General features: G+C 31.1%; 1 protein-coding gene across 1 annotated transcript in view; it reads right to left on the bottom strand.

The window, feature by feature from the left end:
• The window catches only part of LOC131675483 (NADH dehydrogenase [ubiquinone] 1 beta subcomplex subunit 8, mitochondrial), a 148,013-nt gene extending 131,408 nt beyond the window's left edge, over positions 1 to 16,605 (bottom strand). Inside the window, exon 1 of the mRNA XM_058954480.1 lies at positions 16,338 to 16,605. Coding sequence (XP_058810463.1) covers positions 16,338 to 16,425 — 88 coding nt within the window. The 5' untranslated portion in view covers positions 16,426 to 16,605. The remainder of the gene's footprint in view (positions 1 to 16,337) is intronic.
• Positions 16,606 to 17,195: the final 590 nt, after the last annotated feature.

Genomic DNA, 17,195 nt, shown 5'->3' with positions numbered 1-17,195 from the left:
TGGATAACAATTTATATGATATTATATTTGAAAATGAACATAAAACAGATAATATTGATGATCTAAATAAATATATATGTAAAGAAAATAATATCATTCTATGTATAAACATCAGAAGCCTAAAAAAAAATTACAATAAATTGCTAGTATTTCTGAAGAACCTCGATAAAAAACCATGTATAATAGTATGCACAGAAACATGGTATTTAGAAAATCATGAAATGTTCAATATTCCAGACTATAAAATATATTATAATGAAAGTAAAATAAACAAATCAGATGGAGTTGTTTTGTACATGAAAGAAGAAATCATCGAAATTACAGAAATTCTTGAAATAGATAAATTAAAAATAATTAACTCTAATATTACACTAGAAAACAACAAAAATTTGATGCTGTCTGCAATTTACAGATCCCATGATTTATCTAAATCTGAATTCCTTTTGAATCTCAAAGAATTATTGAAAATAAACAAAAAATATAAAAACAATATTTTAATGGGAGACTTTAATTTTGATATATTGAGAGAAGAAATACTAGATCAAGATTTTCTACAAGTACTGCTAGATAATGGATATTGCCCAGGTCTACATACCATAACAAGACCATCCAATATTGATATTAACAAAGGTACATGTATAGATAATTTTTTTGTTAGGCTAGAAAAAGTCAAATATAAAACTTACGTCCTCAACGTACCCTTCAATGATCACTACCCAATAATGATGAGTCTAAGGAATAATTATAAATGTACACAAAAAACCCATTTCAAAATAATAAACTATTTTAAACTAAAAAATAAAGCCAAAAGAACTGTTTTGGCTGACATACAAATAATAAAAGACCATAACCTAGCTACGAACAAATTAATAGAAAAAATACAAACATGTATCAAGGCATCATCTAAGAACAATAAACACAATAAGAATAAAATGAACCCAAGGAGTAATTGGATAACTAAAGCAATAATGATATCATGTGCACACAAAGAAAAACTTTATAATAATTGGAAAAAAGATCCCAATAATACAATAAAAAGACAAAAATATAAAAACTATGTAGAAACTTTAAAAAAGACCATAGATCTAGCTAAAGAAAAATATGAAAAAAATCAAATCAAAACAAATCAACACAATCCACGAAAATTATGGAAAATAATCAACAACAAAATTGGGAAGAAAACCATAAAAAACAATAACATAAATCATCTATTAATAGGTAATAATAAAATTACAAACTCAAACGACATTGCAGAACAAATGAATACATTTTTCAGTACAGTAGGCAAACAGATATGTGATAATATTAGACAACCAATAAATAGTAACATTACCCTACCATCTATGAACAACAACAGTATTTTTCTACATTTAACAAATAGAATAGAAGTTCAACAAACAATAAGAAAAATGGGCAACAAAAATGGAGGATCTGACGGCATCAACACTCAGGTACTAAAGATGATAATAAATCACATAAGTGATCCGTTGACCTATATCTTTAATTAAAAAGTGCTGAAATTATTCCTATCCATAAAACTAAAGAGAAGTATCTACCAACAAATTATAGACCTATATCTTTAATATCAAATATTGCCAAAATTTTTCAAAAATTAATACAAATCAGGATTACAAGTTTTTTCAACAAACATAATTTATTTTCTAATAAACAATTTGGTTTTAGAAAAGGTCTTAGCACCAAAAATGCCCTATACTACCTAACTAACTCAATATACAATCAACTAGACAAAAGTAAATCAATAGCAGCAACTTTCTTGGATCTAGCGAAAGCTTTTGACACTGTGGACCACAAAATTCTACTCAAAAAACTTTACAGATATGGAATTAGAGGAAGTGCGTATGAACTTATCAAAAGCTATCTAAGTAATAGGAAACAAAGAGTTAAAATCAATGGTGAATATAGTCAATATCAAGAAGTCAACATTGGCGTACCACAAGGTACAATATTGGGACCTTTATTTTTCATAATCTATATAAATGATATGTTACAATTGCTACCAAATGATAGTGTGTCGGTTTTTGCTGATGACACGGTAATTATCGTGAAAGGCGAAACATGGCATGAAGTCGAAAGAAATATGAATTTCTACTTAAACAAAATATCCATTTGGCTAGCACTGAATAAACTGTCACTAAACATTGACAAAACAGTTTATATGGCTTTTGGAAATAACTGCAATAGCATCTCAACATATCTACATATAAATATAAAGGGTGCACCCATTCGAAAAGTTGATAACACTAAGTACCTTGGAGTGCATTTCGATAGCCATATGAGATGGGACCTGCATACAAACATGCTATACAATAGACTAAAATATCTAACTTATATTTTCCACAAGTTATCTAGGATAATCAGCACAGATAATCTACGTATGATTTACTATGCACTTTTCCATAGCATAACAACCTATGGTATTATAGCATGGGGTGGAGCATACATTGGAAGACTCAAATATATACAAACACTACAAACGCGACTATTACAAATAATAAATAAAAACAAGTTTATAAATGAAAAAAATCCACTAAACATAGATCAAACATTCACCATGGAATCTCTAGTGTATCACTATGTCAACCTGCAAGATATGTTCCTAAAGAAAAATTCCGTAACAAGGAAAAAAACTATACAGCCCCTTAAAAGAAAATTAACAATCAGCATTAAAGATAGTTATACAAGAGCTTTAGCCACCTTCAATCAACTACCTTCTCACCTCAAAACTTTAAATAGCAATATAAAAACAATAAAGGACAAAATAAAAAAATGGATCAAAGGCCATCCGTACTAGATACTAGATACAGGAATACAATGAACCACAAAATACACTGCAACAATTTACAACAAATCTATTACAAACTAAAGCAACAAGGGAACTTTGATAGTCTAAATTCAGCATTGGAAGTCCATGTGGATGAGGATAAGGATAAGTTTCTCTTGGATGTAAGGACATATTTGTGTTCACAAGGCACTTGTACACTTCATCAAAATCGTTCTCATCGTCGAATGTCTGAATACAACATGAAAAAAATGAAAGTATCAGATAACTACAGAAAAATAATTGAAACAATTGCAAATGTGATTGATAAAGCATCAATGACGACAATTGTAACGGCCAGACAAATGTTAATCAGATATTGGAGATAGAAGAACACAATTGAAGATATTAGTGAAGTAAGCTTTTATAGGAAGCATTCTTGCTACCAATATTAAGCCATACTTCATTTGTGAAATATTATAAACTATTATACAAAATGACTCTTAGTTTTAAATTTTTTTTTTCCTTTAATTTCTTTAAGTGTTAGTAGTTTTATAATACCAGACCAGCGAACAGGTTTATCCTCTGCCGGGTTACAAATTTGTAATGTATAATTGTATAATTATTACTACTTGTTGTAATATTTTGTACTATACTCTGGTTAATAATAATAATAATAATAATAATAATAATAGTTTTACAAATTGAGTTGCCAATTAAAACTCATACGAGTGCTTTTGATTTTTTAATACAAGCTTGATTATAATTTTTGTTTTTTGTTCTACGAAATAATTTAATTCAACTATAACATGCATATTAGTTATAATCTAATGAATGACAAAGTTATAAGTTTCTTTTTACATCAATGTAATCTAATTTTGATTACTTCATACATTTTTTATTTAAACTATACTATACAAATATATGTATCGATAAACCAATAAATTAATTATATTATTAATAATGAAAATTGATGCACTTTATTTATAACTTGTTTTTCTTTTATTTTCTAATCAGGCCAGAGAATTTACGTGAAGGATATTTGATAGTCAATGTTGATTCTAGTCGCAATGAAAGACCGATAGTTAGAATTTTTGCTTCTTTTGATATGGGATTTGGCCAAAGAGGAACGGGACATAATTATGATAGTTTAAATGGCTATTATGCTCTGATTGGTTTGAAGACTGGTAAAGTTTTGGACTTTTGTACGAGAAATCGAAAATGTCGCATGTGCGATTTGGAACTTCTCACTGGTACAAAAAAACCACACGATTGTCGAAAAAATTTTTCCGGAAGTGCTAAAGCCATGGAGCCCGATGGTGCTGTGCAACTTGTAACTAATAGCAATATTTTGAAAGAGCACAATTGTCAAGTTGGAGTATTTATAGGCGACAATGATAGTAGTAGTATGGCAGCCATTCAGAGTAAGATTGATTATCCTCTTGTAAAACAATCAGACATGAACCATTCTTATAACAACGTTGGAAGTATGCTGTGCGACATTCAGAAGACGTCTGATCCAGACTGTGAGTTGACAGGTGACATTATTAAACACATTCAACGCTGTTTCTCATATGCTGTACATCAAAACAAAACTCATTTAGATAAAATGAAACTTGCGTTGGAGAATGTGCCATATCATCTGTTTGATTTCCATAAAAACTATGGTAACTGGTGTAAAAGTAAAGAAAATGAAGAAAATACAGGCATTATTTTGAAAAGTCCAGCCTTATTTGACAGTTTATTAAAACTATTCGATGAATTGTCAGCAACTGCTTTCAAATTTGTTAGTGCAGCAAGTAGCCAGGCAAATGAAAGTTTAAATAACGCGATGTGTAGGAAAAATCCCAAATGTCTTTTATTAGGTACGTCTGAGTCATCTGATTTTAGATTCAGTGCTACTGTTGCGGAAAAAAATATTGGCTCAGCCTATTTGCAAAGATGTTTAGATTGTGCCGGGATTTTACACAAAGGAATTTTGCATAAACACATTGTCAAGAAGAATAAAATTTCATTATCCAAAAAACAGAAAGCTTCCATACCAGCATTAAAAAAAAAAGATTGGAATTGAAAGCGAAAAAATCTCAACTCAGGTATAGAAAAAACATCAATCAAGATGAAATATATCGTAGTGGTATGACTCTTCTAGATAAACATCCAGAAACTAAATCAACCTGTGTTAGACTTTCAGTTGATAATACAAAAGTTTGGGAAACAGATGAATTAGCAATATGTTTTTTCGATTTGGAAACTGCTGGATTCAAAGTAACTGATGATATCTTGCAAGTATGTGTCAAGCATGGAGAAAAAATATTCCAGTCTTTTATTACACCTACAAGAGGCATAAGTCCTGGAGAATCTACAAAAACTGGCCTTACGAAGGTTCATAAAAAGCTCTTTCAGCATGGAGTTGAAGTAGAAACATTACCTAGGAAAATGGTTTTCTAAAGACTCTTAGAATTTCTACAAACATTGGAGAAAAAATGTTTATTTGTTGCACATAACTGCACTTTTGATTCTAAGCGACTAATATTAACTTTGAGAAATTTATGTTTACTTGAAGAATATAAGAAGGTGATTGAAGGATTTAGCAATTCGTTATCTTTATTCAGAAAGAAATATCCTAAAAGAAAGAGTGGCCATAAACTTACGACTCTAGCAACTAAGCTCCTCTCTCTTTCCACAGAAGAAGCACATGATGCTTGTTATGATGTATTTTTATTGGAGGAATTGACCACATCTTTTTTGGACGTTCATGACATTACAAAAAGTATGGAGACTGTTGATGATGTTATTAGCGCGTTAGAGAACAATGAAAATGTTCAGAAATTATTACCCTCTTTTCAACCAATGAACGGTGTCATCTCCGAAGCTATGAAAAAACGATTGTGTTCTTCAGGACTTAGCTATACACGAATTTTGAGTACTTATAAATCCGAAGGTAGAGAAAATGCAATTACTTTGTTAAGAGGACTAGTCAATGGAAAAGCAACGATTATTAAATCAAAAAAGATACTTGATGAAATTTTGGATTTTTTGAGTCAAGTGAAAGAAACATAAAATGTGATATATCATAATAATAGTTGACCAAGTCAGCTTATACTAAGGTACTTGATGAAATTTTGGGTTTTTTGAGTCAAGTGAAAGAAACATAAAATGTAATATATCATAATAATAGTTGACCAAGTAAGCTTATACTATTTATTTATAAATAACCTATGTGCTGTGACGGTAAACGTCAAATTAGCGCTGACCATTTAGCTTAATTGCTGCCTGTGAGGGCAGCACCTGCCGGGGGGACAGAATAGGTAACGAAGGAATTCGGCACGCGAGCAGACGGAACGCGCGCGAACGAATTTGAACCAGTGAAGCATCGACCATCATAGTGTCCGTCCGCTTACGCTATCGTCTCCACCAATTCACGTGCCCTTGACATCTACACGCTTCGAAAATTAGCAGGAATTAGTGATCCGGGATTGCAGCCGCCAAGGAGCTACCCAGCTACGAGCCAGAGGCCAGAACGAGAAAGAGAGAGAGTGTGTGAGGTTTCGCCATCGAGGGCGAAACCAGTGCGTGCGCGCATTCGCGACTCGCGAACGATAAAAACAACAAACAACTGTTCCGTGCTGTGCGAGATATTCGTGTTGTTCTCCGATCGCCTGCAATTATAAGGTAAGCTGGCCAGCTTAATTTCGCGATCGCGATTATACGAATTACAATTTGATTCTAACATTCGATGCGTGCATGTAACGGCTCTAATAACAAAGAGCAGAGTGCGTACCGGCAAAGCGTGTTGTCGACGAGCGAGCGTGCGTGTAAACAAATGCGCGGGCCGACCTTTTGTGAATTTTGAGAGACAATAAAAGATCCGATTTACATTACTAACAAGTGTTTTCATTGATTCTCTCATCTCACATAGCTTCCACTCAATTTAGTATAGGTTATCAATGATTATCGGTTGACTGACGCATACTTTCTCGTGCTCTCCCGGAATAGTAGTGAGCATTGACAATTTCGCGTGTCCTTTTAATGTAATCGCGCGAATATAATAATTAAACGGTTTTAACCCGTTACAGTGCAAAAATAATTTATTGTACTTTTATTTTAAATATAGTTAATGTATAAATAAATTATGCATTTTATATATTGGCTTGAATTTATTATGAAATAAATTTCACAACCTATAATATAAGTAATGAAAAAATTGTCTTTTTTAGATTTGTATATATACAGGGTGAGTCATTTTAATTTCCCCAGTCTAATAACTTTTGAAACAAGCAAATTACGCAAAAATGTTTCAGACCAAAGTTGTAGGGGTTCAAGGGGGACATCTAGGGGTGACTTTGAAATTGACCTTGAGCTTGACCTTGACGGTTTTCTCAAGGTCATTTCTATTTTTTTAATGGAAACCCCTATTTCTGATCTCAGGATCAGAAAGAGCGGGAAATTTTACGTTCAAGTATCTATTTAGTTTTTTTTCATAAGAACATAAACAATATTTCAGTTTTTACTTAAGAAATTGAAGCCGCTTTCAAACATCAAAAGGTTTAACGAGCATCGAAGACCTTTGTCGTACTTCTATTCTCAATGTGAAGCAAAGGTCAAATTCTTGAAAATTCTCTTATTTTTGTTACATTTCGAGGCGAAGCTTTTATCGCATATGACCGTTGTTAAATAAACTTCCAAAGAATAAGGGACTGGCCATGTACTAACGATGCTGATGTTTAAGATCATAAACTTCCTATCTTTAGCACTACCCAGAAACAACGACGTGGACGTAATAGGATTATGTTCCCTCTGGGGTGCTTTATTAACGTGAGTCCCCTTGCCTCTCACGATTCGGGGTGCTTTATTAACGTGAATCCCCTTGCCTCTCACAATTCGTGATGAAACTAGAATAAACTTATTTCCTATCGGTTTTGCTCGAAATTATTACCATTTACGTCGATGCATTGCCTGAGCCTCTGTTCGAAGCTTTCAATAGTGCGCAGTAAGATATCTCTAGAGATTTGTCTACATGCAACTCTAATCCTTTCTATCATATTCTCCCTTGTTGTAGGCGCTTCGGCGAACACAGTATTTTTTAAGTATCCCCAAAGGAAGAAATCTGGGGAAGTTAAGTCCGGTGATCGTGCAGGCCAAGCAACTGGACCACCTCTTCCAATCCACCTTCGTTGGAAATTTCTATTTAAAAACTCTCTTACAATTAAAGCGAAATGCGGTCCTGCACCATCCAGTTGTATCCACATTCGACGTCTAGTCTCAAGATCTACGTCTTCAAGTAAAAGTGGGAGATGATCCCTTAAAAGTTCTAAAATAGCATTGCCGTTGACGTTTTCTTCAAAAAAGAATGGCCCGATGAGATGACCATTAACTATTCCACACCATACATTTACACTCCAACGATGTTGATTATCGACTGGTCTGTACCAGTGAGGATTCTGATCAGACCAATAATGACTGTTGTGACGATTCAATTGGCCAGTACTATGAAACGTAGCTTCATCAGAAAAAAGGACATAATTAAAAAAATTCGGATCCTGCAAAATCATCTGTAGAGCCCACCGACAGAAATTTACTCTGTTTCTCATATCATTAGCGTTTAATGCTTGCGTTAAGGTAATATGATACGGATGATATCTATTACTTCTTAAAATTCTAATAACGGTTCTCTGAGGTATTCCTGTTTCTCTCTCTATTTGTCGGCTGCTGATATGAGGATTTAGGTGAACCAATCCTAAGACAACCAAAACCCTAGCATCTCTATCATCATACTCATGTCTTGGTCGACTTCTTCGTAGATGCCCTTGTCGAGCTCTTTCTTCAAGACGATGAATGGTACGGTGATCAGGATGGCGCCTTTGTGGGTATCGAATTCGATACAACCTTTACGCTTCACGGTAATTACCTCTACATTCTCCTAAAATCCAAATCATATCAACTATCTCTGTTGGGGTAAAATCAGCCATATTTAAAAGATTTTTTCAAAAAACCTCAATACAAATCAACAAAGGCAAAGATCATAGAAAGATGATACAAATTAAATATTACTGAAAACAGAGGCAATATTGTCCAAATTAGATTTCATATGATCGATGGCAATAAGAAAGGTCTCTTATTCAAAGATGAAGAAATAATGATAGTGATACAATGAACACAAGCATGGTTAAAACAAAAGTAATATTTAAAGCTTTTTCAAAATTGAAATCACGACTGAACGTATTGCGATTACTTTCTAAACGACTTCCAAATGTAATAGATTCTTCATTGAACATGAAATTTATCCTTATGTATTTAACTTTTACTCTTATTTCTTTGCAGAACATCAGATTGATACTGAAATAGTTCCATTAATTTAATAGACTTGTAATAGCAAATTATTAGCAATAACTTCCAATATTTGAAATTTATTAATAATAATCATACAGCCCGGTGAAAAATAAAAAAGGATAGGGAACGGAAACAAGAATAGTCCCGTAAAATTTAAAAAAATTAAATTTAAAAAATTTTAAAATTTAAAAAATTTAAATCCTGTAAAATTTCCTGCTTTTTCCGATTCCGAGGTCAGAAATAAGGGTTCCCAATAAAAAAATAGACTTGACCTTGAGAAAGCCGTCAAGGTCAAGCTCAAGGTCAATTTCAAAGTCACCCCTAGACGTCCCCCTTGAACTCCTACAACTTTTTTCTGAGTCATTTTTTCGTATTTTGCTTACATTGTTCGATTCTTGTTCCAGGATAGTTTTGACCTTAGCATGACCTTAAGGGTTTATTTTGACCCATGTTAAAAGATGTTATCTGGATGTAAAATTTCCCGCTCTTTCCGATTCCGAGGTCAGAAATAGGGGTTCCCAATAAAAAAATAGACTTGACCTTGAGAAAGCCGTCAAGGTCAAGCTCAAGGTCAATTTCAAAGTCACCCCTAGATGTCCCCCTTGAACCCCTACAACTTTGGTCTGAAACATTTTTGCGTAATTTGCTTGTTTCAAAAGTTATTAGACTGGGAAAATTAAAATGACTCACCCTGTATATATATTTTTTTAAACAATAATATCGATTTTATGCAATTTTTTATTTTTTTTTATTATATGTAATATATGAATATCATGCACTGTTAACAAAAGAAAATAATTAATTCCATGAATGCATTTTATATTAATTACACTTTTTAAAACTAAAATTAAATTTTTACAAAACTACAATGAAAAATAAGTACATATAATTATTATAGATGTAACGTGTGCATGAGTTCAAAAATAATACACGTATGTATATCTATAGCGTGTTTGCAACGTTGCCACATTTCTTTGAACATCATCAAAAGTTTAGAGTAACCTAAAAAAATTCAGTTTTTGTTTGTTATTTTCTAATCGGGATGCGCAGTGAGGCATACTTTTTTATACAGAAAATGAAACTTTATTTATCCTTCTTTCAAATAAATATTTTCGACTGATAATCTGAGCATTTTTTCTGTGCTTAAATTCGGTATGAATAACTGTTGATTGATCTCTCCCATAAGAGCCTGTGTATAAGAGGTGAACTTCATGATTTATTTTCATTGCAATTTGGCTGGTAATAAATATTGAAAAAATTCAGGGACATTCCAAATAATCTAATTTATCATAGTTTTTAATTTTGTCACGATCTGTGCATTTTGCTAATGGTCCTGAACCTCCTTAAAATCCATTTTTAAGATTTAAAATACCTTTTTTTCATGGAGATATCATTAACTGAAATCAAGTATTTTAGCATCACAAGTTACAGGGTTCAAGGATTGAAGAAATTAGGGTATCAGGGTCTGGTGTTATAAGCTTGCATTTGCCATATGTGCATGTCCGAGAAATTAACTATTTCGAAACTGTTAAAATACTTAATTTCAATCAACGATATGTTAATCATCTTTTTTTTCATCAACATATAACCCTGAACCTTTATATCCTAATTACCTTAACCCTCGAGTCCTGTAACCTGCAACGTAATAACTCAAAACCTTTATACCCTAATTTCCTTAACTGTTGAGCCTTGTAACCTGCGACGCTATAAATCCCGATCTTTATATCGTAATTGCCTTAACCATCAAGCCCTGTATACTGCGACGCTAAAATACTTGATTGTAATCAACCATATTTCAATGGAAAAAAAAGTATCTCAAATCTTAAAAATGGATTTTGAAGGGTAAGAGTGAACCTTTTAAGAGCAACTCTTGGCTATTTCAAACAGTTTCAAACTTCAAATCACCAATTTTGTTCAAAGTTGGTAGACTTGTTACCTATACAGAGGTCAACATCTGTGCAGAGTTTTAGATCAAAATATTGTTAAGGGGCCGACTTATCAACTGTTGAAAAAATATTGGACTTTTTTTATTAATTCGATTTCTCGGAGACTAATAAAGATATGGACATGATTCTTTTTTTAAAAGACGCGGAAAGAGTTCCACTTTAAAAATGTAAATAATAAAATACCAAATCATTTATTTATGCCATTGTTATAAACAATTTTTTCAAAAAATCGACGGTATCTCAAAAAACGATATTTTTTTTTTTTAATTTTTGCACCATCGTGTTCCTTGTCATTTTTTACACAAGAAACCGTTGAGAAAATCGAGTGCCCGCTATTAGGATTAAGATAGCACTAAAATGAAACGAACCACGCGCTAGCCGCTCGGCCATCTGCTACTCGTGCGGTTCCAACGTTGCTTGCTGCAATTGCCTACTTTAAAGAATAAATAATTTCATATTCTAACAGTTTATATGTATTTATTTAAATAATATATAAATAAATTAATTAAATAAGTAATTAAATTTAAATTAAATTTTGATGACTTATTTACTTAATATAACGTATTATAAAGTAATATAAGTAAAGTAATATAAGTAATATAAATCTGAAACAACATTGAGGGAAACATTTGCTCTGTGCGTTAGATCGGGCGTGAGAATGACGTATATGCAAAAATGTGTGGTAGAAAATATAAACACCAATTTGTAATAGCTTCTAGAAGTCTTTAAAAGTCTTTGAATTTCTTACGAAAAAAAATTTATGCTAAATATCAAAAAAATTTTATTGAATTCGTCAAAAATACATTTCAAAATACTGTAAAAAAAATTATTTATGTTAGTGATGGTGCCGGAAGCCAATATAAAAATAGAATGAATTTTTTAAACTTAGTTCGATATTACGGCATTTATTCTATTTAGAGCAGAGTGGCATTTTTTTGCAAGTTATCATGTTAAAAGTCCATGTGATGGAATTGGTGGAAGTATAAAAAGATTAGCTCGACGAGAAAGCTTGCTCGGTAAAATCATAAGTAATTCTGCAGAATTTTACAAATGGGCGAAGCAAGCTATGCCTAAAATAACGTTTATTTACTGTAGTCAAGAAGAATATGAAATTTTTGAAAGTAGCATGTATAGTCAATTAAAAGATGCTCTTACTATACAAGGAACACAATCACTACATGCATTCATTCCAGTTAGTGATGACAATACAACGGAAATTAAAGGAAAAAAAACTTCATACTCTTCTGAATTTGAAATAAGACGCATAATTTAAAGGGTTTTTTTTTGTAAAATTACTTGTAAACAACTTATTAAGAATATTATTGTGTAGGTCTGATAAAAAAACATTTTTAATGCGGCCGCATCCTAAATATGCGTCGGTCTCAAGCCCGCTCAAACGCAGAGAGCGAATGTTTAATTTCAATATTATATCAGATTGTATAAAAAAATTGTTCATTTACATTACTTACTTAATTAATACATCTATATATTGTTTAAATAAATACATATAGACTGTTAGAATATGAAATTATTTATTCTTTAACCCTTTGAAGCATACATTTTTCTCTCCAGGATATTTAGATGAAAATTTATATATAGGGGTTTTTGAGGTCGCTGATCATGAATCTGACATTAGATTGTTCGAATTTTGCATCTAAGATGGCGGATTCAGAATGGCGGAGATAGATTTTTTTCTATATTCGCTTGAAAACTTTAAAATTCATAACTAATGAGTTTTAGGGGTCACTGATAACGAATCTGATATCAGGTTTCCTAAATGATGTATCCAAAATGGCGAATTCAAAATGGCGGACAGGCATTTATTTTCTATATTGGCCTGAATACTTCAAAATTCAATGTAAAGGCTTTTAGGGCTCGCTGATAACGAATCTGATATCAGATTTCCGAAATAATATATCCAAAATGGCGGATCCAAAAATTCGGATATCAAATTTCATTTTTAGGGACTTCATTTTCATGAAACGTAATTTCTAAGGGTTTTCGGTCGTGCTGATAACAAATCTAATAATATAATTTAGTATTCTGTTTCAAATATTCTAGTATTTTGTTTTCTGATTAGGTGAATGAATCTCTCAAAAAAACAAAAATATATATATATATATATGGCCCTCAGACCCATGGCGAGTACATTCAATACAAAGTGTTTGGTGCTCATACAAATCGCCAAAAGGCCCTCAACCCCCGACCTACGAAAAATAAATAAAGATCGGCTCTTTGCTTCTGGAGTCATCCATATATTTGTTGACACTCATTGACTAAAATGAAACATAAAAAATGCAGAAAATAATATATAAAAAATAAAAAATAATATAAAATATAAAAAATAAAAAAAATATATAAAATATAAAAAATACAAAAAAAATATAAAATATGAAAAATACAAAAAAAAACGTAAATGGAGCTTGAAATCATCACGTCCTCGTCGTAAGCTCCGGGTAATGCCGAGAATGAGTGAAAGAAGTATCCACTATTCTGAGATATTATACTTTCAAGTCATGCAAATAAGCATGTACATCAATCATATCCTTTGGCCATCTTGGCTGCAGAATTTCAGAAAACTAGTATGATATTGATTATCACTGAGATTGAGGCACTTTAGATATGAGTTTGAGAGTATTCAAGCCAATATAAGAATATACATATCCGCCATTTTGAAAGCATTATTTCGGAAACCTGATATCAGAATCGTTATCTGCGACCCCTAAAACCCTTTAGATATGAATTTTAGAGTATTGGTATCAATATAGGAAATCTTGCCCGCCATGTTAGATCCGCCATCTTGGATACACAATTTTTGAAATCTGATGTCAAATTCTTATTCAACGACCCCAAAAACCTTTGTATACCAAATTTGAAAGGGATACTCTCATTATTCGCGTCAATAATGAATTTCTCCCCAAAAATTCAATTTTTTTCTTCTTTGTTCATTTAAAAATATTAAAAAATAACCCAATATATTGATTTCAACTGCAAAATTATGTTTTTGAACTATTAATGAACTGAAAGAATGCAAAAGACCCTGTTGAAATCCATAATGTTGTTCTAAAATGGCAAAAGAAGCAATAAATCAATGTGTCCATCAGGATGGACACTGTGCTTCAAAGGGTTAAAGGAGGCAATTGCAGCAAGCAACGTTGGAACCGCACGAGTAGCAAACGGCCGAGCGGCCGAGCGACTAGCGCGTGGTTCGTTTCATTCTAGTCCTATCTTAATCCTAATAGCGGGCACTCGATTTCCTCAACGGTTTCTTGTGTAAAAAATGACAAGGAACACGATGGTACAAAAATTAAAAAAAAAAATATCGTTTTTTGAGATATCGTCGATTTTTTGAAAAAATTGTTTATAACAATGGCATAAATAAATGATTTGGTATTTTATTATTTACATTTTTAAAGTGGAACTCTTTCCGCGTCTTTTAAAAAAAGAATCATGTCCATATCTTTATTAGTCTCCGAGAAATCGAATTAATAAAAAAAGTCCAATATTTTTTCAACAGTTGATAAGTCGGCCCCTTAACAATATTTTGATCTAAAACTCTGCACAGATGTTGACCTCTGTATAGGTAACAAGTCTACCAACTTTGAACAAAATTGGTGATTTGAAGTTTGAAACTGTTTGAAATAGCCAAGAATTGCCCTTAAATGTTATTTCACGTTTTCAGAAAAAACAATTTTCCGCAATGTTACGGCATCTTAAATATATCAAAAAACGTCTTTTTTCCCCCTTTTGTTTAGGATATCCTTAAAACCTGACGTGATGGATAAATTCTGACTCCGGAATCGAATCCTACGCAAACAATTACTTCGAAAATGACCTTCACTTAGCCAACAAGGAAACCATGCAGATTTGTCTAGTTAATAAAAATATATTATATATCTCTCTAAAACCATTTTTGCTTACCCAGATTGATTAACTTTTAAATTATTTGAATTATGGAAAAAGAATCTAAAAAATTATATCTAAAGCCATAATTATATTCAACAAAAATAATAGAAATAATTGTTAAGTATACATCTACAAAATATTTTTGAATTACTTTTTTAATACTCATCCTGCTCTTACTTAGAAATATAATTCTAAAAAAAATGAAATCAAAATTTTTAAAATATCAAACCAGATTCATATCTTATCTCAAAGATAAAGTCGAAATATATTAATTCTGATGTCGTACTTAAAGTAGAAAAATTTTAATAAGTTTAATATCTTTTACGAAAAGATTTTATTATAAGTTTACAGACCTATCTAATTAGTATGAATTATATTTTGTAAAAACTGAAAATTGTTTTGATGAAATTTTTTGTAATTAAAATATTTATACTATATAACTTATAAAGAAAAACATTCCTTTCTGTTAAAACATTCAAAAAATAACATAAATTATAAAACTTGATATAATAAGTATATTATACAACATAATTTATTTCTAATGCTTTATATTTAATTCAAATGGCATTCTTTCATCAGTATTTTTAGCTGTTACCATACTTGAGTGATTGTACATTCTTATATATGTATAAATAGAGATCTACTTTTACAATAAATTAAAAGCTATTAATTAGAATAGAGAATAAAAACAAGTGTAATTCTCGTGAACGACCTGTAAATTAAAAATTATATAATATCTTTCTTGCAGATATAATGTAAGCGCTGTATAAAATCTTGCTGAGATTTTGTTTTGTTGAAAATATACTTTTCAGGAAAATTAATTGTAATGCATTTCTAAATGTCATGTAAACAGAATATTAAAATAATTAAAAAAATAAACAAAATCACTTTTGAATATTTATACAGAAAGTAAATTAGAGTTACATAACAAAACCAATAAATTAAAACATTTTTTGGACATATAGATCCACCACATTTATGAAAATATTATTTAAATAGACATCATTGAATCAATAAGTATAGCAAATAAAAGATTGTTCATCACTATTATAATATAAAATTATGTATTATTTTACTTGTTAGTTTCTTTCTATTATATGAATTATATATTAAGTATTTTTTATTTAGAATATACTACTTTATGCATCATCAAACTAATAACTTGTTTTTATAAAAGATCTAATTATCTTTCTTATTTCACATCAGTAATTTATAAAAATATTTAGTAATATAACTTGAAAATTATATTATATCAAATAACTCAAACTTAGAAAGTAAAATTCTTAAAATAATATAAAGAATATTTAATTAATACAAAAGACAAAGGAAAAGTTTCAAAAGTGGTGACTAAATAAAATGATATTTTGTATACTTACAAGCATAATTGGAATGATAAGTATATACATTTCTATTTAAATTTAACCTAACAAGCACTGATGCACTTTTCACTAGATTTCCGACCATAATTTCAGTTTTTGAATAATATGAAGTTTCAGTTGTGTTATTCTTCTCTATCAGTTAAAATAGCTAGATCAGAGAGTAAAAGAAAAAGAAACCTAACATATGTATGAAAATTGCAACATCCAGAGATCGTGCCGATCCTGGCAGGAAAATAAATGATTTTCCAATTAAACTACACATGGTTGACTTTATTTTAATTTGTACCACCCGCAAATAAGATTTTAATAATTTGCACCCCTCTAGAAAACAAAGAAAATACGAAAATAATAGGATGTTGGAAAATCTATGCTCCTAGCAGGAAAAAAATTGATTTTCTTAAATAAAAAAATATAGGCAGTTTTCTTTTAATTTGTACCATTCGAAAATATCAATTTGGCCATTTGTACCCGTCACAAAATTAGGTAATAATTAAATTTTCACAGACCAACTCAGTCGTTCATACTTTCGTACCTTCTGCGCATGTGTGATGGAAAATCTTGATTCTGGCACGAAAATGTTAGATTTTCACGGAAAAAATCAAGTGAATGGCTTCTATTTAATTTGTACCATTCGAAAATTACAAATTTTTCATTTGTACCCCCTGTCGAAACCGGAAAATAGCAGTTTTCTTTATCAGCAATATTGCTATTTTCAAATCTGGCGAGCGAAAGTTGGCAGCCATTCAGAGAGAGAGAGAAAGCCCGACAGTAGGTTGAGCTGGTCCAGTTCAGATTGTCAGAGAGAGAACGGCAATTGATTATTGATCATAATAATCAAAATAAAAAACTGAATGT

This window comes from Phymastichus coffea, unplaced genomic scaffold (genome assembly GCF_024137745.1).
Source record: "Phymastichus coffea isolate CEN01 unplaced genomic scaffold, Cenicafe_Pcof_1.1 PCOF00023, whole genome shotgun sequence".
NCBI lineage: Eukaryota > Metazoa > Arthropoda > Insecta > Hymenoptera > Eulophidae > Phymastichus > Phymastichus coffea.
Note: the sequence above shows the minus strand (reverse complement) of the source record. Positions and strands in the feature narration are given on the sequence as shown.